The sequence below is a fragment of the Corvus kubaryi genome, unplaced genomic scaffold, assembly GCF_017639235.1.
Source record: "Corvus kubaryi isolate FWS band 111438036 unplaced genomic scaffold, C.kubaryi_AGA036_p1.0 37393, whole genome shotgun sequence".
In the NCBI taxonomy this organism is placed as follows: domain Eukaryota; kingdom Metazoa; phylum Chordata; class Aves; order Passeriformes; family Corvidae; genus Corvus; species Corvus kubaryi.
Genome location: NW_024581132.1, coordinates 724,037 through 748,917, shown reverse-complemented (window position 1 = coordinate 748,917; position 24,881 = coordinate 724,037). Strand labels below are relative to the sequence as shown.

Here is a 24,881-nt window from a genome sequence, read left to right as displayed (position 1 = left end):
GGCGCTGGCGGTGCCGTCGCTGGCGGGCGATGGTCGGCGGGCGCTGCGCGCTGCTCTGGGCGCTGCTGGCGGCCCTGCGCCCGCCCCGCGGAGCGGCCGGTGAGTCCGCGGGGCCGCCGAGGGAGCCGGGGGCGGCCCTGGCACCGGGGAGCCGGGGAGCGGGGCTTGTCCGGGGCGCGGGGAGCGGGGCTTGTCCGGGGCGCGGGGAGCGCTTCCCCCGCGGGCGCTGCTCCGGGCCGGGCTGCGGCGTGGGCGCCCCGCGCTGAGCGCCCGGCGGGGCCCGGGGGAAAGCTGTGCGGGGAGCTCCCGACGGGTTTCTGGCCGCATCGCAACCCGGAGGGGGTCTGGCTGTCCTGCGACACAGGGTCTGGCTGTTCGGGACACATGATTTTGGCTGTGCTGGGACATAGGGTTTGGCTGTGCTGGGACACACAGTCTGGGTGTCCTGGGACACAGGGTCTGGCTGTTCCGGGGCATGATTTGAATGTCTTGGGACACGCAGTTTGGCTATAGCAGGACACAGCTCTGCCTCTGCAGCGTGGTCCTGTCCCAGCACTTCGCTGCCTGATGTGCCTCTGCTTGCCGGGGACACCACCACAAACTGTGGCAGATCGGTCCGGGATTTATCCCATTAGCCATGAGCCAGCTGCGTAGTGATGCTGGGAAAAATCCTCGAGAATCACCACGGTTTGTGGCGCTTTGCAGGTGGCTTTTCAACTTTATGTGCAGAAAGAAATCAGGAGCTAAAGTAGTTTTTGGACTTTCAAAAATCCTGTCATTAGGGCTGCCCGACCTTTGGGAGCTGCTGGGGGACTCGGAGTCAGCGTGCAGATGGAATTTAGCAGGGAAGGCAGGAATGTGTTTGCTTTGGGCAGGGAGGAGTTAAAGTCCTGACTGTCACAGCAGGAGCCTGCAGTGAGAGGAACTCTCTGTGGATGTAACCAGGAATCCTGGGCTGGTTTGTACAAAAGGTGTTTGAATGAGGAAAATCTCTTTGGATTCAGGTGTGGCCCTGGGGGAAATTAATTTATTACAATCATAAAACCATTTGGCTTGGAAAAGATCATCGAGTCCAATGTTAACCTGACACTTCTGGGTCCACCACAGTTCCCAGGGGATGGGGAGGTTGGAAACCCCACAGGCAGGGCCTCCTTATTCCTCCTGCTCAAAAAGTGCCTGAGCAGAAGCTGTTGGCAGCAGGTGAATTACTCCCAGCAGTGGGAATTCCAGGGCTAGGGATGCAGGCAGCATTTTGGCAGACCTGGATGCATCATGACTGCAGTAAAGACCTTGTTGTTTCAGTCGTGGGGTGTGCAGATCCCTGCTTGTTGTTCCTCATCCCCAATGAAGTATCCTGCCCGATTTTCCTGCTGAAATTTCTCTCTCCATGGAGAAAGGCACGCAGGACCTGTGCAGAAAGATCTGCCTCTGTTTGCCCTGGAGTTTTGCTGCAATTCCAGGTGTTCCAGGAGAGCAGCAGTGCCCTTGCAAGTGGTTTGATTTCCACGCCAGCTTTTCCCTGAGGCCTGGCTGTGGTTAGGACGGGAGCTGCTCCAGCACCCACGCAGGCACGCCGGGCTTGCAGCTCCCTGGCTTTAGCCTGGGATTTTAGAGCCAGCCTAACTGCTCTGGACTCAAGTGAGAGCTGTCCTGCCACACAGGATGAGTCCCTTCCAAAGTGCCGTGAGGATATCCCCATCCCAAACTTCAGGGGTACCCAAAGGCAGTGCTGGAGATGAGGAATTCCTGCACTCACATGAGTCAGAGAGGAAAATATTTCATTCCTGGGCCAGCAAACACCTCGTCCCACTTAATTAGTGTGAAAACAAGGCTGAGATCCTCCTTGCTCTTTGCCTTTAAGCTTGAGGCAGCCCACGGAAGCAGAAACCATCCCGGGACACGGCACAAATCCACGTCCTCCCCGGCCAGGGGTCCGTGCCGGGGGAGCTGCTCCAGCATTTCAAATGGAGCATGAAAACAGCAGCGGGAGCTTGGATTGTGCCAGGCAGGGAGTGGCTCCAGCCTGAGTGACCTCTGGGAAGAGCAGGGCAGGGAAGGGAATTTGGGGTCGCAGCTTGTTTGCATGTGGCAGATCCTCAGGGAGCTGCTGGAGAGCCGGCTGCACATCCGTGGCTGTCCCTGCAGTGTTGCAGCAGTCACATGGGCTCTGTTTGTGCTGGGATGGGAGGCTTAGGGAAGCAGGTTGGAAAAGCTGCGGCTCTTTTTGTTTTTTTCTGAAAGGGAAACCCATTGTGCTGCGGGAGAGGCAGGGAGAGCCTCCCCCTTCCCTCTGCACCGAGAAACCCTGCTGGCTTTCTGTCCTCAAGCAGCATTTCTTGAGGGTTAAAAACAGGGAGAGATTTAGCAAAGGGATCTATCCAGCCTCAAAATCGAGCTGTGTTTCTTGGCTCTGGGAAAAACACACCAGGCTCGTGCCCCAATACTCACAACAGGGATGACGTAGCTTTAAAAACTTGTTGTTTGATGTTTGAGGGCTAAAACCTGCCCAAAAACCAAACTCAGCTGAGCTCAGGTTCAGTCAAAACTGTGCTTTCTTTATCTTCTGAACTGTGAGTGGTTGTTTAGCTTTGCTTTCTTGGAAAAGGGAATTAATTTAGTTGAAATTCCTGTCTGGCACAATGCTGAAAGGGAGGTTTACCACTTAGCTCGGGGTTGCTGATGGCTGGGAAAGCCTCAGGAAGCTCAGAAACGGTCCAGGAAAACCCACCTCCACGTGGTGGATCCCATAGATGTGATCTCCTCAGAAATCCACGTTTTTTGGAAAGGGAGTTGCTTTGTATGGAGCTGTTCTCTGGGCTGGGTGGGAAGTGCTGGGAGGGAGGGGGAAAATGCCATTTGGTCATTTGGAGGTGGGGCTATGAAGTCCTCAAAAAGAGCTTTCCCTTGGGAAAGAATGTGGGAGAAGACCCTGGGAGAGCAGCACTTAACAGCAGCTGGCTCCTATACACTATCTAAAGGCATTTCTTCATCCATCTGCAGCTCTTTTCCCGGGGAAGGCAGTGGAGTGGAGGCACTTAGCAAAAGTTGACTCAGAGCATGTCCCGCTCTCCCTGTCCTGGGAAGGGACAGGCTCCTGGCAGAGCCTAAAATCAGCGAAATTCCAGCCGGGAGCTCTTCCTCTGCCCCAGCTGAAAATGCTTCAGATGAGGCCCCGCAAGGGGTTTGCTGGAGTAAAGTCCCAAATTCCTGCTGCCCAGGGATCCTTTTATATTCCAGTCCCGGGGGTGTAATGCAGCAGGAATAGCTCCTGCCTCTCCCCAGCCCAAAGAAACATGGCTGAGTGTTTTCTTTAGCTTGGGCTGCTCCTGTTTGTTTTAAAAAGGACTTTTTTGGAGGTGCTGCTTGTCCAGAATCCTGGGATGCCATTTTGGGGAATGGAAATGAGCCGCCTTTAATTATTCTCGGAAGCAGTGGGGTTGTTTTGCTGCGAGGTCTCCAAAACTTGCCGGTGGTGGTGGTGAAAACGCCCGGTGTTCCTTGCAGAGGGTGCTGAGGGAGAAGGAAGCGTGAGGCTGTACCTGTGGGCACATTCCCGGCGTTCCCAGCGGAGCACCAGGGAGGAGCCCGCAGGCAGCTCCGTGGGACAGCTCAGATTCAGCCCCACGGTGCGACACGTGGTCATCAACGAGCACAAGGACGCCACCTTCAACTGCTCCATCAAAGTGCCTCAGGAGCTGCTCCGGCCCGATGCCCCGGGAATTTCCCTCTGGAAGGACGGGAGGGAGCTGCACGTGCTGAATCGCATCTCCAGCAGCCACTTTGAGATCCCCGATGAGGAGGAGGTGGCCATGACCTCCACCTTCAGGTGAGTGCCGCTGGCCTTCCGGAGCAGGTGGGAATGAGGGATGCCCTGAGGGCTGGTTCCTGGAAAAATGGGAAGCCACAAGCCCTGAGGTGGTGTCCGTTCTGTCCGGCAGCATCCTCGGCGCCCAGCGCTCGGATAATGGCTCCTACGTCTGCAAACTCAACGTCTCTGGCGTGGAGGTGGTGTCCGACCCCATCCTGGTGCGGCTGGAAGGTGAGCTGGAGCAGCTGTGGAGTTGTGTCCCGGCTGAGTGACTGGGAGCTGGGAGCCAGAAATGGGGAATCCTTTGCTTCCCTGTGAACCTCTTGCTTCCCCGTGTCCGTGCAGGTCTCCCGCACTTCATCCATCAGCCCAAGCAGCTGAACGTCACCAGGAACAGCCCCTTCAACCTGACGTGCCAGGCTGTGGGGCCTCCAGAGCCTGTGGAGATCTACTGGTTCCGGAACAACACCCAGCTCAACCAGAAACCCCACATCTCCCCGTCAGTCCTGACCGTGCCAGGTGAGCCAGGAGCGTCCCTGCCACGGAGTCTCTTTGCACGGGACACACTGCTGGGAATGTGCCTTGTGCCATCCCCCTGCTTGGAGGGGCTGTTCCCGTGCCATGCACAGCCCTGGGGCCACTCTGGGGCAGGAAGCCCCATCCGACCCCCTCTGGCTGCTGCCAGAAATCCCTTTCTTGGAAGAGGCAGGATACTCAAGTGACTCTTTTCCTGAGCAAGCAGCAGATTTTTCTGCCAGCCTCTGGCTGTGCCAGCAGGAGTCCGGCTGCTCTCCTGGGCTGCTGGAATGGTGGTCCCCACTTTGTGCCTCTGGAAGAGATTGGGATGCCCCTGTGCTGTGTGTCTGTGACAGCTGGTGGCACCCAGGGAGAACAATCCTTGGTGTCCCATAAACCCCACTTCGGTTTTGCTGCACTTTGAGGCAGAAGATGGGGGATTTCTTGCTTTGCTGGTGAGGAGGAGGCTGGTGGTTAATTAAGAGCTGGGCTATAATTGCCCGGTCTTGGCATCCAGCGGCGGGTGGCCTTTAAAAGGCAGTGAAAGCCGGAAGAAGTGACTCATTCCTCTTGGATGTCCTCGCATCCGCCTGGCACCCGCGAGGCTGGGTCATTGGAGCAGAGCTGCTCCTGGCCCAGGAGCCCTGGCAGCCCGAGGCACTGCTGCCATGAGCCTACACTCCCCACGTCCACCTTGGCATGGGACAGGAATCCCGAGCCCGGGGTCGCCTCACGCGGGCCGGGACAATCCGCCCCAGGGTATTTCCAGTGGTCCTTCTCTGCCATCAGCTGGGGGGTTTGAGCAATCCTTGACCAGCGCTCCATCATCTGACCAGGCCGTGGTGGGGGCCCTTCTGCTTTCTGCCTTCCCCCTTTTGGAGGGAAAGTAACCCCTTCCTCAGGAGCTTGTGCAAGGGCTCCGTAGGGACATCCCGTCCCTGCCGGCTCTGGCAGCCACGGCACGCGCGTGCTCCCGGCGTGGGAGTGGGGCAGCTGCCGCCTGGGTCACCCCCGGGCACTGGCAGCAAAAGTGCCACGGAGGGAAGTGAAAAAAAGGCTAAGAAAGGAAACCCTGAGGGTTTGCAGGTGGGGAGCTGGTGGGGTTGGGATGGTTTTGGGATATGCAGGGAACAGGGCTGTGTTTTCCCGGCAGGACTCAGCGAGCCGGCGCTGTTCAGCTGCGAGGCCCACAACAGCAAAGGCCTGACTGCATCCAGCCCGGGCCAGGTCAACATCAAAGGTCAGCTCCCGTTCCCTGTTAAACCTCTGTGTCCAAGTCTCCACACTTCCCAGCGCTCTTCCTTCACGAGCTGAGGGAGATCCCGGTTTCAATCCTATAGTTAAAATCCAGTGGGGTCTGGTTGTAGTGTGGTCATCCCAGTTCGGTCATCCCAGCATCGGGGTGGGGGAGGGAGCACCAGAAATGAAATTTGAAAGCAAAACTGTCAGCTTCAAAGTGGGATTCGGGAAGGGCTGCATCGCTCCTTTCCTTCCTTCACAACCAGGGTGGTGCTCCATAGGAATTTTCCATAGGAAACAGTGGAAATTGCAGACATTCCTGATGGGAGTCGCTCCAGCAACGTGAGGAAGGTGTTCCCCAAAATAAGTCGTGGCCTCTAAGCTGCCCAGAGCAGTCACAAATATAGAAATGGCCAAAATAGTCCTGAAAGTGACATTTTTGTGCTTCCCTATCCGGTGGTCCGGCGCATCCGCAGAATTCGGATGTGGGGTCACACACTGAGCCCTGGGAGCTCCAGGGAAAAGCCACCATGCCATGTTTGTGTTTAGGCTGCCCTTGGCTTCTCCCTGCAGGAATTCCATCGGCTCCCCTCAGCGTGCAGGTCCTCAACAGGACAGCCCACGGAATCGGGATATCCTGGGTGCCGGGCTTCGATGCCTTCTCTGCCTTGAACAGCTGCAGTGTCCAGGTAGGCATCCAGAATTCCTGTATCCCTGCAACTCCCCCACACGGATGCTCCGAGGCAGGTGGAAGTTGCTGGTGTTTGCATGAGCTGCACAGATTTCATGGAATCCTGGTTTGGGTTGGAAGGCCCTTAAAATCATCCGGTTCCAACTCCCTTCCAACACCTTCCGCTATCCCTTGGACAGGGATGTCCAGGCCAGGGATGGGGCAGCCACAGCTTCTCTGGGCAACCTGTGCCACGGCCTCACAGGGAAGAATTCCTTCCCAATATCCCACCTAACCTTGCCCTCTGGCAGTGGGAAGCCATTCCTGCTTGTCCTGTCACTCCATGCCCTTGTCCCAAGTCCCTCTCCAGCTCTCTTGGAGCCCCTTTCCACTGGGCAACGCACTCGGGTTACGCTGCCTTTTCATGGAGAGATTCCCAGAAATGCTCCAAGTGGCTCCTCGGGAGACTCTGCAAGCCTGGAGGTGCTGCAGCCACACGCTTGTCCTGGTTAAACCCTTCCCAACCAAGCAGCATTCCCAAAGCCGGGATCTGGAGGGGCAGGTTCCCCTCAGCTCCCCATTCCTGGACAACTCAGGGAATGCCACCTCCGTGGGTGGAGCCCGCAGGCATTTTCCACCTGCTGCACGTGGCCGGCTTTCCCAGTCCAAGCCCATATTGCTGTCTGATGGATACAGTTTTTATCCTGGAAAATCTCCACTCCAGCTGGGATAGCACGTGGAGAGAGGCAACCTTTGAAGCCAGGTAAAAGTGAAAGGAATTCCAGGGAAGAAAGGTACCAGGGCTAATATTAGCACCATGTCCTGCTGCTGCCTTCCAGCTGGAGCTTGGGAGGCAGGGTGGAGAGCCAAGGAATTTCCTATGACTTAACATTCCTGGTCTGTCTGTAGGAAGTGGCCTTTGGGAAACAGGAGAGGGATTCTGGCAAAAACACAGCTGTGACTCAGCCCTTTTGCTTCTGTCCCCTTGGATAATCCCCGGCGCCCCCTCCCCCACCCCCGAGCCAGTGACTCATTCCCGAGGGCTGCAGCTGGCCCACCTGCCAATTCCAACTGGTGCACTTCACAAACATCCTGATTTCCGCCAAAATCCATGGATTCGATGGATTTTATTCTGAGAAGACAAGTTGAGGATTGGGCTGGATGCTCAGGATGTCTGGTCCCGGAGGTGTCGTGTGTGTTCCTCTGGTCACTGCTCGCCTCCCTCAGAGCACCTGGGGACAGCTTGGGGATGGAGGTGGCATTCCCTGACTTTTCCAGAACACAGGCAACCCCTCAGCTCCTTCCCATTGTTTCTAAGGAATGGGGAGCTGAGGGGAACCTGCCCCTCCAAATCCCGACTTCGGGATCGCTGCTTGGTTGGGAAGCGTATGACTGGGACAAGCGTGTGGCTGCAGCAACCCCAGGCTTGCAGAGTCTCCCAAAGAGCTACTTGGAATATTTCTGGGAATCTCTCCATGAAAACCTGAGGCTGAAGGCTGTTCTCTTATATTTTGGCTGGGAAACAGATGCTGAGACCTCTTGGGATACCATGGGGGGTTCTTTTGATTGAGCACAAGGACAGGTCTCCTGCCATCCCAAAATCATGGATGGCTTTGCAGAGGAGTGCATGACCTTGTGCACATGGGTTGGGAGGTCCTTGTCCTTGCTCTTCCCTCTTTCCCCCTCTGTCCCAGTCCAGGTAGTGCTTCCCACAAAATGAGATGTTTCCTGGAAAGCTGCAGTGGCTCTGTGGGCAGCTCCAGGGGGGCTCCACATTCAGCAATTTGTCTTTCTGTGAAAAGCAGGACTTGGTTTTGGGATGTTGAATCCATCCATGCTACTAAATGTGACAAGGATTGGGATTAGGCCCGTGACCTCCCACTGAGATAAATCCTATTTTCCAACGGTGCATTGCACAGAAAAAGGGCTTTATTTTGTTTATCTGGGATGTGCTGCCTGGTTATTTTATTTGGCGCTCCTTTTGCTCCATGCCACAAGAGACAGCAGATCATCCCTACCTCCTTCCCAACATCCCTGGAATGTTCCCAACTCCACATGTGCTGGAGCCCTCTCCCTGTGCCCTGTGAATATCCTGCCATGAGCTTTTCCTGCAGGAACTGTTGCCTGCGGAGTTGGGATGGGAGGCAGGGCTCCGGATCCTGTTTTCCAACGTCTCTCCCTGCAGGTTGTTGCTGACTAATCCCTGTTTGTGGACTGATTTTCCAATTCAAGGTCAAGGAAGTTGTTCCAAGAGGCAACGTCTCCCTTCAGCCCTTCCAGACCTCGGTGCCTCCCCACGTGTTTCACATCCAGCAGCTGGAGCCCATGGAAGAGTACAACATCCGCGTTTCCTGCGGGAATGAGGTGGGCTGGTCGGCGTTCAGCCCCTGGATAACGGCCAGCACCACCGAGGGAGGTAGGAAACGGGGAGTGAGGACTGGGAAGGGTTTCCCTGCCTCAATGCCTCGGGATGAGATGCTGCTCCGGAGTCCTGGTTGCTCCCAGGGTGGGGAAGGAAAGTTCCCCGTTTTCCGTGGGCTTTCTGCTTGAGTTCCAGCTCGTTTTCCATCAGATTCCCACATTTCTGCATCCATTCTCCTGGATCCCCTCACCTCCTTTCCCGATGATTCCCGCAGCTCCGACCACGCCGCCGCTGAACGTGACGGTGTCCTTCAATGAATCCAGCTCCTCGCTGGAGATCCGCTGGGTGAAGCCATCCCTGGAGAGGATCCACGGGGAGCTCCAGGGCTACCACATCTGGTACAGGTGGCACAACTCCGAGGGCATGGTGAGTCACCAGGGAATGGGGAAGAACGGCTAAATCCTGGAAAAAATCCCGGCAGGGATGTCCAGATGGGTTATGGTGCTTCCATGGATTCTTTTGGAGCTCATTTCTTTGCTGTCTCGGGCTTTCATGTGCGCTTCAAACCACTCCTGGCCTTGCATTCCCTGGATTTTGAGCTGTTCCTTACTCAGCTGGGATTTATCCCATGCACAGCATTTCAGAGCTCGAGGAACTCCTTGGCCCAAAGGCCTCTTCGTGACTGCATGAAATCACCTGGCACACCCTGCCTGCCTTTTCTAGGATTTGCGAAGCAGCTGCAGGAATTTGCAGCTAGGGCAAGGTTGGCCCGGGCTCTGGGCTAAAGATCCCATCCAGAGCCCGTGGATAACAGCAGGGATGGATCCAGCTGTGGTTTGGGTTCCGCCGTGCCAGGCTGGCGGAGTGACCCCAGCTGGAAACAGTGACTCATCCCGCTTTTTTTGTAGGATGCTGCACTTTCTGTTCTCCTTTTGCTCCTCCGTATAGATCCAGCCTGAATGAAGCCAGGGAAACAAAATCATGGTCTTGTGACTCGGAAAAAAAGTGCTGACAGGAGCTGTCTCTCTGCAGAAAAAGGCTGAATCCAGGCCTTGCCCTTTAAGCCCTGGGAGATTTGTTGTTGCTGTTTTCGTTGTTGTTGTTTTCTGTCCGTTTTTCCAGCTTATGGAGTGAAATTTTTTCCAGTTCTCAGTTTTTCCATGAGTCTGAGGCACGAGGCTGGAGTTCTGACTACTTGAAAAGCTCCTTCTAAGGTTGGACTCAGGGACCTCAGAGGTCTTTTCCAACCTAAGTGATTCTGTGAGGATGATTCCATGAAGTAAAGGTCCCTGAGTTGTGGCCCTGCACAGGCTAAATCTGGAGTGCCCCAAAATAACCAGCAGTTTTTGCAGGATAAAGTCAGGAAGAAGCTGGATTTCGGTGTCACAGGGCCACCTGCAGGCCTCTCCGCAACCAGAAAATTCCCCAAAATTGGTTTATTTTCCTCTTTAACCAGCAGTCCTTGTTGGAGCCACGGCTTCCGGCATTGGGACAGGGAGAAATTCCTCAACTACCACAAAACTCCTAAAATCCCATGGATTTGGCAGGTCTGCCCTGCTTTGTGCTCACGGCCTGGGCCTGTCCTCAGATGACACAGCAGAGCCCTCTGGGATAGGGAAGGATCCCAGTTTTAGGCTGGTGGTAGGGAAAGGATCCCATGTGGATACAAGGAGGAGGAAGGCAGGAATGTGGGAGCAGAGGTGACAAGAGGTCCCTGCTCCTGTCGCTGCCCGTAGGTGCAGACACATTCCCAGGGTGTTTCACATCCCTTTCCGTGGCTTTTTTGGGACAGGGAGCAGAAACTGGTTCCCTCTGAGAAGCTGATTCCCTTTCCTTGTCCACTGATCCCCCTCAGCTCCATTCCCTCTCCTCGCCCTCCGATCCCCCGCAGCTCCTGCTCTTCTGTGGGACGTTCAGGAAGGAGCCAGGCTCTGCTGGGCACAGCAGCCTGCCAGATGTTCTGGCTGCAGCTGCCAGCTGTTTTGCAGCTGGAAATCGGCAGGGAGCAGCAGCATCCAGGAAAGGATGGAATTTGCAGGGAAAGACTGCGGTGTTTTTACCAAGCCACGCTGCCTCTTGCCATGGCACCAGCCAGGGAAGCACGTAAAAAGCTGGGATATAATTAGCTGGGCACAAAAGCCGCAGGCAGGAAATACCTGCCCTAGGATCTACTTCTGGAGTGCTTGGAGGATCCCACCAGGAGCACACGGATCCCTGGGTGCTGGGGCTCACAGGGCTCCCGTGGCTGAAGTGGCCGCAGCGGAGGCCGAGGGTCACAACCCGTGTGACCAGAGCCTTTCCCTTCCTTGCCAGATCCTTCCCTGCCTCTTTCTGGCCCTGGCTGCTGCTGCTGCGAAGCAGAGAGGGCCAGAAAGGCTGGGACTGAACGGGAAGCGCGGCTCAGCTCCGTTCCCGATCCCATCCGGCCCTCGCACACAGGGCCATTCTTCTCCCTAAATAGCCGGGTGCCGCACTTCCTCCGGGCTGCAAGAGCAAAGCGGCTCCAGGGGTTGCCAAGGGGACGGTTCTCAGTAAGTCCCCAGCTCTCCCTGCCTTCCCCAGCCCAGGATTTTCTTCCCCTTCCTCTCTCCAGCAGAACATCTCTGCCGAGGCCTGGCGGAACGGCAGCGTGGCTGTGCTGCCCGTGGTGGCCACCAACGCCTCCTGCTCCGTCCGCGTGGCCGCCGTCACCAAGGGGGGCGTGGGACCCTTCAGCCTTCCCGTGGAGATCTTCATCCCTGCCAGCGGTAAGGAGGAGCAGGGCGGGATGCTGGGAGAAGCGCAGGGTGTGCTTTCCATGAGGCCCTTGGGCATGGCTCCATCCTCCTTGGGATGCTTTCCCTGTCAGCCAGGGATCGGGGAGCTGGTCCTGGTTTGGGAGCAGGAAAGCCTCGCTCCTCATTCCCTCTTTTCCCGTGTAACCCTTTGGGCTGCGCTGAAAACCCCTGGGAATTCCTGCCCCAAGCCCCGGGTGCTGCAGGCTGACTCTTTCACCGGCTCCATTAACAGGATATTTTCTTAGGATTAATAACCTCAGCCCCCTCTTCGACTCCAGCCTCCGGGAATGCCGACTCCTTTGTCATAGCCCTGGGATTTATCTGCGGGACAATTGCCGTCGGATTCATCCTCTGCTTGACCGTGGTCATCCAGAAACGATGCGTGGAGACAAAATACGGGTAAGGGGATGGAAAATGGGGCAACTCCCAGGGGTGGGTGGCCAGCAGCCCCTGCTGGATTTGGGGACAAGGATTCTGTCCCCAGGACTGACGTTGTTACCACAAGTGATGTTTGTTATGCCCGTGGTGAGGGACTAAGTGGATTTTTGTTTCCCCTCCCTCTCTTAGCTCAGCAGTTCACCTTTTGCTCACTATTCCTATTTTTAAAGGGAAGTGAACTTGTGCAACTTTGTGGGGGAGGTGTTTCAGCACGGAAATGAGAGAGCAGAGATGTCACTGGTCACCAGAGGGTGACCTGGACCCAAGGGAATGGCTGGAGCTATGGCAGGGGAGGGTTAGGCTGGATTTTGGGAAGAGATTCTTCCCCCAAAGGGAAGTGCCCAGGCTCCCCAGGGAATGGGCACAGCCCTGAGGCTGCCAGAGCTCCAGGAGTGCTTGGCCACCGCTCCCAGGGATGCCCAGGGTGGGATTGTTGAGGTGCAGGGCCAGGAGCTGGGCTGGATGATCCCTGTGGGTTCCTTTCAACTCCATGATTCTATGAGTCCATAATATCCCATGGCCTAGAGAAACCCTCCTGCCTCATCCCACGCCGGGTTCAATGGCCCGGCATTGTTTAAAATCACGGACAAAGGGCTGTTTTCTCCTGCAATAACCCAGCACTCCTCACTCCTCCTTGTGACTTCCCAAGTGGCATTTAACTGCTCGCAGTTTGGAGCAAGGATCCCTTTCCTAACTGGTTGTTGTCACTCTTTCCCTGCTTTCCCAGCTCTGGAGCATCATGCCCCGTTTCTTTTTTCCCAAAGCTGGACTCTGCAGGGCTCCAGCAGAATTCCTGCTCCTTGACTAGGAAATGAGTGTCCTATTTCCTCCCCAAAAGCTCCGTGACTCACTCCTTGATGGGTCAGCGCTGTTTGCGGAGCTGTTGTTTCGCTCAGACCTTGCAGGCGGTGGTGCTGATCCAGGAAAGAGGAAATGGAATGTGCATTTCCCCTTTTCCTCCGGATCCCCCAGGCTCCTGCCCCTGCCACGCTGATTCCTCCATCCAGCTGAAGGGGCCCTAGCAAATGTGTTTGTGTCCCCCCAGGAATGCTTTCAGCAGGAACGACTCGGAGCTGGCAGTGAACTACACGGCCAAGAAGTCCTACTGCCGGAGAGCCGTGGAACTGACCTGTAAGGATCAGTTTTTATCCCTCTGGAAGGGGCTGGAGTGGGATACGGCAGCAGATGGGATGTGCCTGAGCTCCTGTTCCCCTCTCCTGCAGTGGGAAGCCTGGGGGTCAGCAGGGAGCTCCAGCAGAAGCTGCAGGATGTGGTCGTGGACAGAAACGCCCTGAGCCTGGGGAAGGTCCTGGGAGAGGGTGAGCAAAACTCATCTCATTCCAGCCTCCTGCCACGGGCAGGGAACCTTCCCTGAGCCCAGCTTGTCCTCCTCCTGTCACTGAGGAAGAACAAGCCTTTGTGGCTCCATCTTGGGGCATTCCAGATCTTAGGGATGTGGTGATGTCCTGAAAGGATAAAGGGGCTCCTTCTTTCCCGTGGTGCAGGGGAGTTCGGATCCGTGATGGAGGGACGGCTCAGCCAGCCTGAGGGGGCCCCACAGAAGGTGGCTGTGAAGACCATGAAGTGTAAGTTGTCTCCCTGCCCCACAGGACTTGCTGTTTGTCCCACTGGATACCAGCATTCCCAGTACATCTCTCAGGAACAGCATCCTGGCACCATTTGGGGGCTTTAAAGCTCTTTCTTCCTCTCTGCTTCCCAGTGGATAACTTTTCCCAAAGGGAGATCGAAGAGTTCCTCAGCGAAGCAGCGTGCATGAAGGACTTTGACCATCCCAATGTCATCAAGCTCCTCGGTAGGGGCTGTCCCTTCCCGCCCTGCCATTTGGGTGGGCCCGGATCCCTTTGCCCAGGGCGCTGTGTGAGTTGTCCGTGTTTCCCAGGGGTGTGCATCGAGCTGAGCTCCCTGCAGGTGCCCAAGCCCATGGTGATCCTGCCGTTCATGAAGTACGGAGACCTGCACAGCTTCCTGCTCCGCTCCCGGCTGGAGATGGCCCCACAGGTAGGGAGCACTGGGAGCAGAGGAGCCGGCTGGGATCGGGGTGGGAAAGGAATCCCCCTGCAGCTCCTGCAGGCTCGTGGCTCAATGAATGGCAGGGTCTGAGGGGTGAGAGCTCTGGTGCTGCCGTGGGCTCATCCATTGGGATGGCAGCCCGGCGCAGGGAAGCCTTTTGGATCAACGCTGCGTAACCCCCACCTTCCCTCCCCAGTTCGTGCCCCTGCAGACCCTGGTGAAGTTCATGGTGGACATCGCCCTGGGCATGGAATACCTGAGCAGCCGCAACTTCCTCCACAGGGATCTGGCAGCTCGGAACTGCATGTGAGTGTTTTCCTCTGCCCATCCCATGGGATGAACACCTTGTGGGTTTACGGCACAGCTCTGCTCCCTTCAATAAAACTTCCCTTGGTTTCGAGACACAGAGCTCAGCCTGGGCCTCGTGGCTCGGGAGGTGGCCCTGGGGCCGTGCTGATGCCCGTTTTTCCCAGGCTGCGGGACGACATGACGGTGTGCGTGGCGGACTTCGGGCTCTCCAAGAAGATCTACAGCGGCGATTACTATCGGCAGGGCCGCATCGCCAAGATGCCGGTCAAGTGGATCGCCCTCGAGTCCCTGGCTGACCGTGTCTACACCACCAAGAGTGACGTGGTAGGTCCCCGTGCCTGGAGGGACAGTCCCCTGGGCTGAGCCACGCCGTGCTCCCGTTGGTGTCATTCCCTGGAAGTGCAGGAGCCTGTCGGAGCCCTTTTGCTGCCGGCACAGTCGGTTCCTTGAGTGGGCCGCTCGCCTCCGCCCTGGTCATTCCCGGTTTTGGGAGCACCACAGCTCTGCCCATTGTCCTTGGGACGCCAGGCAGTGACCTTTCCCCGTGAAAAGGTTCTTTCATTCCTCCTGGAAGTGTCCCCTCAGCCCTGGCCTTTCCCTTTGTGCCGGCAGTGGGCATTCGGTGTCACCATGTGGGAGATCGCCACGCGCGGGATGACGCCATACCCAGGGGTGCAGAACCACGAGATCTACGAGTACCTCTTCCATGGGCAGCGCCTGAAGAAGCCTGAGGATTGCCTGGATGAGCTGTGAGTGGTGGGATCCCAGCTGGGAAAATGGGTTTTCCCAGGAACAAACCCCTTAATGTTTGCACGACATGCCTAAGGAAGGCCAGATCCTAGAGCAGAGCGTGTGTCAGCATCTGCTGAACTCCAGGCAGAAATCCCAGCAAATATCCTGAGGGGAAGCAATGGGTTTGTAGGGCTGGCAAGGTCACCAGGAACAGTCAGTGATGGGACCTTTTAGCATGTTATTTATTTTTTGGATTTGTTTCGGCCTAAAGGTCCTGGCTGGTGATGCTCCTCTTCATCCCCCAAAACTCCCTCTAGGGCCCTTCCTCGCCTCAAATCCATAAATCTGGAAAGGGAAAACGTGGAAAACACAAACCTCTGAATTTCTGAGCAGCTCAGCAAAGGCCTTTCTCCCAAGCTTCCTTCCCGAGTTTTTCTCCAGTGCCATTAGAGCTGAAGATGTTCAACCCCCCATGGCTGAGAGCCTTGAATCCAAACCGGATAAACAGAGCTGTACAACGCTTCCTACAAGGCTCCTCTCTCCACTGCCTGTTCCTGAAGGAAGCAGTGCAGGGACCTCTAAGAATCCAGCCTGCTCCAGGGCAGAGAGGCTGGCAGGGACATGCTGGGAGCTTCCAGGGCTCCCTGACATCCAGCCTGGGAGCAGGCACCTGCCAAGGGAGGGACTGGGCGTCCCAGACATGGAGCTGGCATGTTCCCAGGGAACAGATCCCAGGGCTGCACTGGAAGAGACTTGTCACACTTCTAAAGCAGCTTGGGCTGATAAATCCATGTGCTTGGGAAACAGCCTGAGCAGAGGGAGCTGGTTTCGCTTTGATTTAATGGGAATTTCAAGGCTTGCCCAGCTTGGAGGGAAACTGGGAATACGTCCCCATACCTTCCATAATCCAGAGAAGTGCAGGCTGCCCGGAGAAGCTGTGGCTGCCCTATCCCTGGAAGCGTTCAAGAACGGCTTGGAGCAACCTGGGATAGTGGAAGTGCTGCCCCATGGCAGGGGGTGGGACTGGATGAGCTTTGAGGTCCCTTCCGACCCAAGCCATGCTGGCATTCTGGGATCCTCTGTTAACCGCGCTCCTCTCCCGATTCCCAGGTATGAAATAATGTCTGAGTGCTGGAGAGCCGACCCTGCCACCCGCCCCACCTTCTCCCAGCTCAAGGTCCAGCTGGAGAAGCTGCTGGAAAACCTGCCCAGCGCCAAGGCTTGCGGGGACGTCATCTACATCAACACCGGCCTTCCCGAGCAGAGCCCAGACTCCACGCAGGATTCTGGCTTCCCGCAAGCGGACTCGGATTTGGACGCTGGGGAGGCGTCGGAGCCCGGCTCCCCCGGCACGGAGGCGGCGCTGGTGGCCGTGGATGTGCACCCCAGCGAGCCGTGGGCCACCAGGTACGTCGGGGAGGAGCAGCTCGGTGGCCCCGTGGAGGAGCCCTATGTGCCACTGCTTCCCTGCCAGGCCTCGCAGCCGGGGAGCCGATGGAGCCAGGCCGGCACTTTGCCGGCGTCGGAGCGGCCGCGGGCCGGGAGCCGCGGGGAGGACTCGGAAGTGCCGCCAGGAACGGTGTGAGCGGCACCAGGGCAAGGACACAGAGGGAATATTTTAATAAACACTCGTCTCTTTTATTTATCAGCTCCTGCACGGTGTTCCTGGTGGAGGCTGGCTCTGCCTGGGAGCCCTTTCCTGGGCTGAAGTCCCAGGGGTTTGGAATTAACAGTGGAATTATTTTGCTGTAATTATTCATCTTTTTCCAGAAGGAGCAGAGCAGGGTGGGGCGGATGGTGCTGAGGGGCAGCCGCCCTTGCAGGGCCTGGTGTTTTCCCGCTTCTCCATCATGTGTGGAGGTTTTTGGGATGGGCAGCCCCAGGATGATCAAGGCTCCAGCTCTACAGCCTGCTGGGGCATTTCACACCGCAAGAAATCCCCGTGGAAAACAGCAGCGGGAGCCCCAATGGGAACAGCGGGTGCTCCCACATTCCCTTCTCCCTGATGGGTTTCCATCCATCCCATCCCTGTGCCGAGGAGCCGTCGCTCCTGCTGCAGCACCGGGGAAATAGGAGCCTGAGGGGGGTCCCGGGAGGGCTGGACCCCCCCCCCCCCCGTGCCGCGGCCTGGCCCTTCCCTGCTGCCCCTTCTCCGTTTGGGGGGAATTCTGCTGCTTCCGGAGCTGGGGCCGCTGGGCAGCAACTGGAGCCGAACCCAGCACCTCTCTCGCCTCTCCTTGGGGGGAGCTGGGCTGGGAGTGGGGGGACCGGGCTGGGGAGGGGGTGCAGGAGCTGGAGAAGGGGGTACCGAGCTGGGGAAGGGGTGCAGGGCGGGGAAAGGGTTTCCCTGCCCGGCGCGGGTGGTCCCGGCCCCGCCGGAGCGGGGGGGCTGTCGAGGGCTCCCGCACGGTGCCCGCTCGTCCTGGCAGCACCAGGAACAGCTTTGCTGGGGGTAAAAGCCACGCACCCGCACCCCGACCGCTGGGCATGGATGCCCGTGGGATGGGTGCCCGCGGGATGGATGTCCGTAGAGCCCGGCCGGTGTCCTGGGGGAGGGATGCCCGCAGAGCCCCGCCGCTGTCCCGGGGGAGGGATGGCCGCAGAGCCCCGCCGCTGTCCCGGGGGATGCGCGGGGCCGGCCCGGCGCCGGGGCGGGGAAGCGCCGCGTCCCCTGCACGGGGCAGCGCGGGGGCGGCGCGGGCGGGGCGGGGAGAGCGCGGGGCAGCCGGTCCCGGAGAGCGGCGGGGCCGCACCGCACCATGGCGGGGCCGCGGGGGGCGCGGGGCCGCCTCCCGCCGCTGCTGCTGCTGCTGCTGCCGCTGCTGCTGCCGCTCCCGGCCGCGCCGGCCGCCCAGGTGAGCGGGACCGGGACCCCGGGAGGGCTTGGGGGGGGCACGGGGCTCCTCGCCGCTTCCCGCTCGCTCCCCGCTGCCCGTGCGCCTCGACAGCCCCGCAGCGCTGCCCGCGCTCCTGCCCCGGCAAACAGGTGGGCAAAGCCCCAAGCCGCGCTTAAACCGCGCTTGAGCCGCGCTTAAAGCGCGCGCGGCTTCTCTCGGGCTCTTTCTGCCCTTCTTACCCCGCACCTGAAGCTGCCCCCGAGCACATCGGAAGCAAAGAATCCCCGCTTGGGGCTTTTGGGGTGGATTTTCCAGCTTTGCCGTGGCTCAGCATCCCGCCGGAGCTCGCGCTGGCTCCCGGAGTTAAACCCAGCCCTAACAAAGAGCTGTTTATTAAAGCCAGCGACGCGCCAGCATCTATTTGCTTTTGCCTGCCTTCCTCTGGGCTCGGGGTATCCCAGAGCTGCCAGCAAAGCCCGGCTCATCCCCCCGCGGCAGCCCGGGACCCCCGAAACTGCTCCCGGGAAGCAGAGGACACCGAGCGCGTCGCTCGGGCTGCTGTGTTTGTCCTCCCTCAACCCTCAGCAGCTCTTTGGAAACGGGAATCATTCCTCAGTGCGGTTATGGAAAGGGGGAAGAAACGCCTTGGACCAGGTGGGGCAGAGCCCACCAGCTCCGCTCGCTTTCCCGGAATTCCATCGCCCCCAGCCCAGTCCCTGTGTGCTCTCTCCTCACTGCGCTCCCCGGATTTCGGAACTCTGGAGCTGGCTTTGCTCTTTTTCCTCGGCTTCAAGTCAATTCCACAGGAATCCCATAATAACGGTGCCCGTCTCCGGCATGAGTCAGTCCCGTGGGAGCGATCGGTTTGCAGGCAGGAGTCCCACCAGCGTTCCTGGCCCCGGCAGAGCTCACAAGACAGCTGTTTTCCTCTTCTTTTGTCATGTGGAAGCGGGACAGGGCTGGAGCTCCAGCAGGATGAAACATGAGTTATAGCATCTCTCCCACAAAGCCATCCCAGCCCTGCCTGCAGCGCAGGCCTAGGTGGAAAAAACTCCTGTATCGGGGGAAGTGGGGGGGGGGAACACAAAGTCAGGGTGTGCTCAGGGGGCAGCGGATGCTGCGGAGCTCCCGTGCCACGGGCAGCAGGTTGGCTCCTGGGCGGAGTGGCAGCACAGGGAGGTCCCCAGCGCTGTCCCCATCGCCGCCCCCATCCCTGTTCCCGCAGAGCTGCCTCAGCAGGCAGCAGCTCCTGGCTGCCATCCGGCAGATGCAGCAGCTGCTGAAGGGGCAGGAGACGCGCTTCTCCGAGGGGCTGCGCGCCGTGAGGAGCCGCCTCAGCACCATCCACGCCTCCCTGGCCAAGGCCGCGCCGGAGCCGCCCGCCGGTGAGTCCTTGGGACAATATTCCAGGGAAATAACAGGTCAAGGGTGGCTTGGAAGCATCGGGCCCGCTCCAAACTCATCCCCCTCCCACGGTCTCGCAGCCTCCTGTCCTGCCCTCCAAGCTCCTGCGGATGGGAGGAAGTTCGGCAGCAAATATTTGGTGGATCACGAGGTTCACTTCGCCTGCGATCCAGGCTTCCAGCTCCTGGGCTCCAGCACACGGATGTGCCAGGCCAACGGCAGCTGGACAGGCCAGGAGCCCCACTGTGCAGGTACTGCTCATTCCCTGCCCTGGAATGTCCTTTGGAAAAGTGGATTTATTGAAACACGGGGGGATATTGGGGTGCTCCAAGCGGGGAGGGTTCGCAGCTGTCCCCCAAAGTTCTAGGGATGCTGCAGCTCCCACGGCTTTGGGACGACCCCGAGTGCCAGCCAGCCAACATCCCAGGGATGCTGCAGCTCCCGTGCGTTGGGATTTCTCAGTCTTAAGGAAAACTGGGAGTTGCAGCTGCAGCAGCTCAGCAGGAGAGATGAGGGGAAACGCTGTCCTGGCTATGACGTGCCGTAGGGTACCAAAGCATCGCGGCGCGCGCAGCATTCCCGAGGCTTGCTTCCCGAAAGGAGGTAGCATGGAACGTGGCTGCTTTTCCCGCAGAGATCAGCCACTGCTCGAGCAGCCCCTGCCAGAACGGCGGGACGTGCCTGGAGGGGCTCAGCCACTTCAAATGCCTCTGTCCCCCGCAGTGGACCGGGACCACCTGCCAGTACCAGGCTCAGACCGGTGCGTGACCCTTACTGGGGGATAAATGGGAATACTTCATCCCCAGCTCATCCCAGCTCCCCATCCCGCCGTTTCCCCGCAGCTCCTCCCACGTGGAGCGTGACGGACGACCCGGCGTTCAGCCGGCAGCCCCGCTGTGCCCAGATCGCCCAGACCCAGCAGTGCAGCTGCGATCCCGGCTTCCACATGAGCGGCACGGCTTCCAACGGGATCTGCCAGGGTGAGCCGGGATAGGGAGGGATGCGGGGCTGGCTCGGTGCCTGTTCCCCACAGGGAGTCACCGAGTCACATGGGAAGGGACCACAGGGGCTCAGCCCCACCATCCCAGAGCACGCGGCACGGGATTGTGTCCAGCTGGCTCTGGAATACCTCCAGCGAGGGGAGACTCAGCCCTCAGGGCCATCGGCCGCTCCTCCGAACTCCCTCAGGGGGCTCCAAACCCTTCCCCCCATGGATGGATGAGCTCAAACCGGGCCCAGTGTCGCCCTCTGCGGGACGCCGCTGGTGACAGCCCTGCCTGGAATCTGCCACCGGCCCGTTCCCAACCCTCCTCACGGCCCGCTCCTCCAGCCCGCGCTCGCTCCTGGGTTTTCCTGGAGGCTGGAGTGAGATGCTGGTGAATCCCTGTCTCCGCAGACCTCAACGAGTGCGAGGTGTACCAGCAGGAAGGGGGACCCCGGCTCTGCGCCCATGCCTGTGTCAACATTCCCGGCTCCTTCCGCTGCTCCTGCCCCGCCGGATACGTCCTGCTGGGCGACGGCAAGAGCTGCGAAGGTGAGGGGGCTGGAATCCACTGGTTCCCAAGTGCTTTGTCATTTTCCCCCCCTTTTTTCTCCATTTCCAAGGGAGAGTTTGCTGTGGAGGGGAGGGGGATGATGGAGCGGTGCTTTGCGGGATGGCACCGGATGGAGGATGTTTGGATTGGCGGGAGCTCTGGCTGGATGCGGAGCTGGATGGGGAAATGAATCCCAGGATTGTGCTGGGGAAGGGGAGGGAAAACTCCAGAGTGCTTCAAAAATATCACTAAAAATTAGAAGAAAATGCTGGGAGCATGGCTGCTCCTCTCCCTTCCCTCTCTTCTCCTTCTCCTTCTTCCCCTTCCTCTTCCCCTTCCCCTTCTTCTTCTCCTCTCCCTTTCCGTCTCCCTCTTCCCTCTCCTTTCCCTCTCTGGATGATGGAGCGACACTTTGGGTCTGCACCTCCCTGAAGATGACCCTGCTATGGCTGTGGGGATGTTCCTGGAGCAGAGAATTCCCGGGAAGAACCAGAAGTAATGTTAAACCCCCAGGATTCCAGGATCAGCTCAGAGGGTGGCAGCATCTCCCCCAGTCCCAAAGGAATTGGGGTGCAAGTGGAAGGCAGCGGGTGGGGATGGTGGGAGGCCACAACTGCTGGAAGCCTCCTGAAAAACAGGGAATTTTTTGTGCCCCAAGTGTTGATGGCTGCAGTTCAGGGTGAGAAAAATCCCACTTTCCCCTTTGCTCCCTGATTTTCCTGTGTTCCATGGCATCTCGCTAATGCTCCCAGCAAATCCTCTGCATTCCAGCTTCTGCCAGGTGTCCCACGGGGGTTCAGTAAATAAAAAGGGATGGTGTTTCCAAACAACCGAGCAGAAAGTTTGGAAAAGCAGCTGCCTTCCTGCTGGGAAAGGGCTGCTGTTAACCCATGCTGGCCCAGGGCAGAGCCTGGGGAGAGGAGCTGGAATTCTGGGATGCTCCCATATTTTTTGGATTGCGTTTGACCCGTTTTAAGGTGGTTTTGCCTATTTTCTGATGGCAAGCTGAGCTCAGCTGGAGATTTCCAGGCCCTGACTGCACTTCCCTCCCCTGTTTTCCAGATATTGATGAGTGTTCCTTATCCCAGGATAACTGCACGAGCGGGAGCACCTGCATCAACACTGGCGGGGGATTCCAGTGTGTCACGCCCCAGTGTCCCCCGGCCGCCGGCAACGTCTCCTACGTCAAAACCTCCCCCTTGTAAGTGCGGGGCACAAAATCCATGGATCCAACGCCAGTGAGGGGCACGGATGCCGCATTCCCAAAAATCTCCCGTTGCTCTTCCTTTCGCAGCCAGTGCGAGCGCAACCCGTGCCCCATGGAGAGCCGCTCGTGCCACCAGGCTCCCAAAACCATCTCCTTCCACTACCTCCCGCTTCCCTCCAAGCTCCAGACTCCGGCACCGCTGTTCCGCATGGCCACGGCGGCGGCTCCCGGCCGGCCGGGACCCGACAGCCTCCGCTTTGGCATCGCGGGCGGGAACAACCGCGGGCACTTCGTGGTGCAGCGCTCGGACCGGCACACCGGGGAGCTGATCCTGGTGCAGAGCCTGCAGGGGCCCCGCACCATCCACGTGGACGTGGATATGGCCGAGTACCTGGACCGCGTGTTCCAGGCCAAGCACCTGTCCAAAATCACCATCTTCGTCTCGCCCTACGCGTTCTAGGGGTGCCTCCTGCTCCCTGCTCAGCATCCCGCGGCTCCTGGGGCAATCCCAGGCCGGAGCTGCTCCGCAGCCAGCCCGCCTCCCCTCTGTCCCCAGGTTCTTCTTCCCGTGTGGATTTACACCTGCCGAGGTAGATTTACACCACCCAGTGAGGTGGAACGGCAGCGGGAAGCCCCGTGCTCACCCCTAGCTCCAGAGGGATGATGTCCTACCACAGCGGATGGAAACCACAGCCCCGATTCCCCTTGAATTCCCGTTTTTCCCTTTTGGAAGCAGTGAAGCCGAGCGTGCAGGAGGAGGGAGGCTCATGGCCTTCCCTGCGCTCCTCCCTTGCTTGCCCGGAGTCCTGCTCCCTAAAAACACACTTCCACTTCCCTTTGGATGCTGAGAATCCCCCAGCAGCCTGTGGGGATTGAGGTCTGGTGCTTTAATTCCTTGGGATTGATCAGGGCTGGAAAACTCCATGAACATCCCCCTGGGTGCCCTCCTTGGCAAGCAGGGCAAAGGAGGAATCCCAGGGCTATCCCTGCTCCTTAAACCTCCCAAAGGGGGATCCCCCATGGATCCTCCTCGCAACGGAGCTTCAGCTGCATGTGGAGGTGGGAATATTCCCTGCTCCATCAGTCAGAGCCTCCATCCCAGCGTAGGAATGCTGGGAAGAGCTTTTCCCAGGGGGATGCACCCTCCTGCTTGTGCATGTTCTGCTGGATTTAGTACAATTAAAGGATGACGTAAAGGATGTCACCGGAGTGAAGCACCTATGTGGGGATGTGGGGGATGCTCATCTGGAGCAGTGCAAGGGGAATTGGGATCTGGGAGGGGCAGAACCTGTTATCCATGGTTCTATTTTCTGCTTTATGTTGTTTGGGAGGGGGCTCATTCCCACTGGAGCATCCTCATCCCTGAGCATTCTCAGCCTGGAGCATCCTTTCCCCCAGGAATCCTCATCCCTGAGCATCCTTTCCCCTGGGAATCCTCACCCCCTGGCATCCTGCTGAGCTGCACCCACTAAAGCCATTCCCACTCCTTGCCCAAGGGAAAGAGACTTCTCAAGATGGATCTGTCTCCTCTGGGGGATCGAGCCCCTGGATTTTTGGGGGGTATGGGAGCTTGGGAAGGGGTTGGATCTCTCTGGCAGAACAAGGAGGGACATTCAGGGCTGCTGTCGGCGGATGGAGGATGTTTGGATTGGCGGCAGCTCCGGCTGGACACGGAGCCGGGCAGGGAAATGTATCCCAGGGCTGTGCTGGGGGAGGGAAGGGAAAACTCCAGAGTGCTTCAAAAATACCCCTAAAAATGAGAAGAAAATGTTTTTCTGGAAGCATGGCTGCTCCTCTCCTTCTTCTCTCCCTCTCCTCCCTCTCCCTTCTCCCGTTCCTTGGCACTTCCCAGCCTGGCTCCTCCAACAGGCCATGACCCAGTTTTGGGATGATAACAAAATCTGGGAGCCGAAAAGCAGGAATCTGGGAGAGGACAAGCTCCTGACAGGGCAGAATAGTTTCCATCTGCTGCTTTCTCCGGATAACACAGCTGGAGACGGGCGCCTGGACCGCGCTCCGGAGGCTTTTCCTTGCGGCACGATCCCAAACTGACAACACTTTCCTAATTCCCGAGGCCAGGGTGAGCTGGTTTCTCCCTTCCAGCCCTGGAAAAGTTTAAGTTCGGCTCTTTGCCTCTCTCAACCTCTGGCTGCCATTCCAGTTGACTAAAGGAGACTTTTTCCCTTCCCAGAGCGGCCGCTCCGGCATCTTTCAGACTTCCCGAGGCTGGAATTTGCAGACAGAGGCTCCTCTGGTCTTGAAACACAATTTTTATTTGGGATAATAATATTTGGGTGCTTAAAAAATAGCTGGAATGCTTCTGCTTCTGTTTGGTGGGCACAGCTGGCCCCAGATGTGCTGTACCAAAATCCCCATTTCTCACCCCTGAACATTTAACCAAAAAATCTAGGATTCGTCCTTTTATTCCAGACTTGGAATCCTTTTTTTCCTTGCCTATGGCCTGGGGAGATGATGCTGAGTCCTGTGGGCATCAACTCCAGGGCTCCATCTGTGCTGATGGGGCTAATTAGTCCTAATTAGCCCCAGTGATGCTCCCCATTCACCACCACCCCATCCCTGGAGCTTATTCAGTCCCGGAGCTGTAGGAATGCTGTTCTCCAGCCTTTTCCTTGGATTTACCTCATTTCCCTGAGGGTGCGGACCTTTGGTCCTGCTTGCCCTGCTCAGGTGTGTGAGGCCCAAGGGAGGTGGTTCTTCCTTTAAGGATCTGAGGCTCCTCCCACTGGGCATCCCATGGGAACGCATGCGAGTGTTCGGCCTTGTTTTTATGAATTTTATTCTTTCCTTGGATTGCTAGCACTGGAAAAAGCTGAGCCCCGTGTCCTGAAAAGCCCTGTGAGGCAGGGAGGCAGCCTGGAAAAGGAGAAAATGTAACTTTTCCCGGGAACGTTTAATTAAACGTCATTGAGGCGACTCCCGACAGACGCGTCCTCCCTTCGCCCACCACATTTTTATTACATGACTGTCTTTGAAACACTTTATCCCGGTTTTTGTC

General features: G+C 58.1%; 2 protein-coding genes across 5 annotated transcripts; both read left to right on the top strand.

Moving 5' to 3' along the window:
- The first annotated feature begins 6 nt into the window (after positions 1-6).
- Positions 7-16,523, top strand: MERTK (MER proto-oncogene, tyrosine kinase). Of its 3 annotated transcripts, none has more exons than XM_042038900.1 (19): positions 7-99; positions 3,505-3,826; positions 3,939-4,039; positions 4,154-4,327; positions 5,478-5,564; positions 6,137-6,252; positions 8,466-8,649; positions 8,870-9,021; positions 11,192-11,342; positions 11,618-11,771; positions 12,856-12,941; positions 13,034-13,129; positions 13,316-13,396; positions 13,531-13,623; positions 13,711-13,829; positions 14,038-14,147; positions 14,315-14,474; positions 14,763-14,899; positions 15,993-16,523. In XM_042038900.1, the coding sequence occupies exons 1-19, from the start codon at positions 30-32 to the stop codon at positions 16,465-16,467; spliced, it is 2,868 nt and encodes a 955-aa protein (XP_041894834.1). In that variant the 5' UTR covers positions 7-29; the 3' UTR covers positions 16,468-16,523. The 3 variants fall into 3 exon arrangements, with proteins under 3 accessions (XP_041894834.1, XP_041894835.1, XP_041894833.1); XM_042038901.1 differs by having other exon boundaries at positions 11,189-11,342; positions 11,651-11,771; XM_042038899.1 differs by having other exon boundaries at positions 11,189-11,342.
- A 1,143-nt stretch (positions 16,524-17,666) lies between these two features.
- On the top strand, positions 17,667-23,064 carry FBLN7 (fibulin 7). 2 transcript variants are annotated; one of them, XM_042038917.1, is made up of 8 exons: positions 17,667-17,737; positions 18,945-19,104; positions 19,204-19,374; positions 19,758-19,883; positions 19,966-20,103; positions 20,520-20,657; positions 21,721-21,859; positions 21,953-23,064. In XM_042038917.1, the coding sequence occupies exons 2-8, from the start codon at positions 18,987-18,989 to the stop codon at positions 22,323-22,325; spliced, it is 1,203 nt and encodes a 400-aa protein (XP_041894851.1). In that variant the 5' UTR covers positions 17,667-17,737; positions 18,945-18,986; the 3' UTR covers positions 22,326-23,064. The 2 variants fall into 2 exon arrangements, with proteins under 2 accessions (XP_041894851.1, XP_041894850.1); XM_042038916.1 differs by lacking the exon at positions 17,667-17,737 and having other exon boundaries at positions 17,770-19,104.
- The last annotated feature ends 1,817 nt before the right edge of the window (positions 23,065-24,881 follow it).

Coding starts and splice junctions, on each gene's coding strand:
- MERTK (XM_042038899.1), top strand. CDS start 30: ATGGTCGGCGGGCGCTGCGCGCTGCTCTGGGCGCTGCTGGCGGCCCTG. Junction 11,343..11,617: donor GATCTTCATCCCTGCCAGCG/GTAAGGAGGAGC, acceptor ATATTTTCTTAG/GATTAATAACCTCAGCCCCC. Junction 12,942..13,033: donor GAGAGCCGTGGAACTGACCT/GTAAGGATCAGT, acceptor CCTCTCCTGCAG/TGGGAAGCCTGGGGGTCAGC.
- FBLN7 (XM_042038916.1), top strand. CDS start 18,702: ATGAGTTATAGCATCTCTCCCACAAAGCCATCCCAGCCCTGCCTGCAG. Junction 19,884..19,965: donor CCAGTACCAGGCTCAGACCG/GTGCGTGACCCT, acceptor GTTTCCCCGCAG/CTCCTCCCACGTGGAGCGTG. Junction 20,104..20,519: donor TTCCAACGGGATCTGCCAGG/GTGAGCCGGGAT, acceptor CTGTCTCCGCAG/ACCTCAACGAGTGCGAGGTG.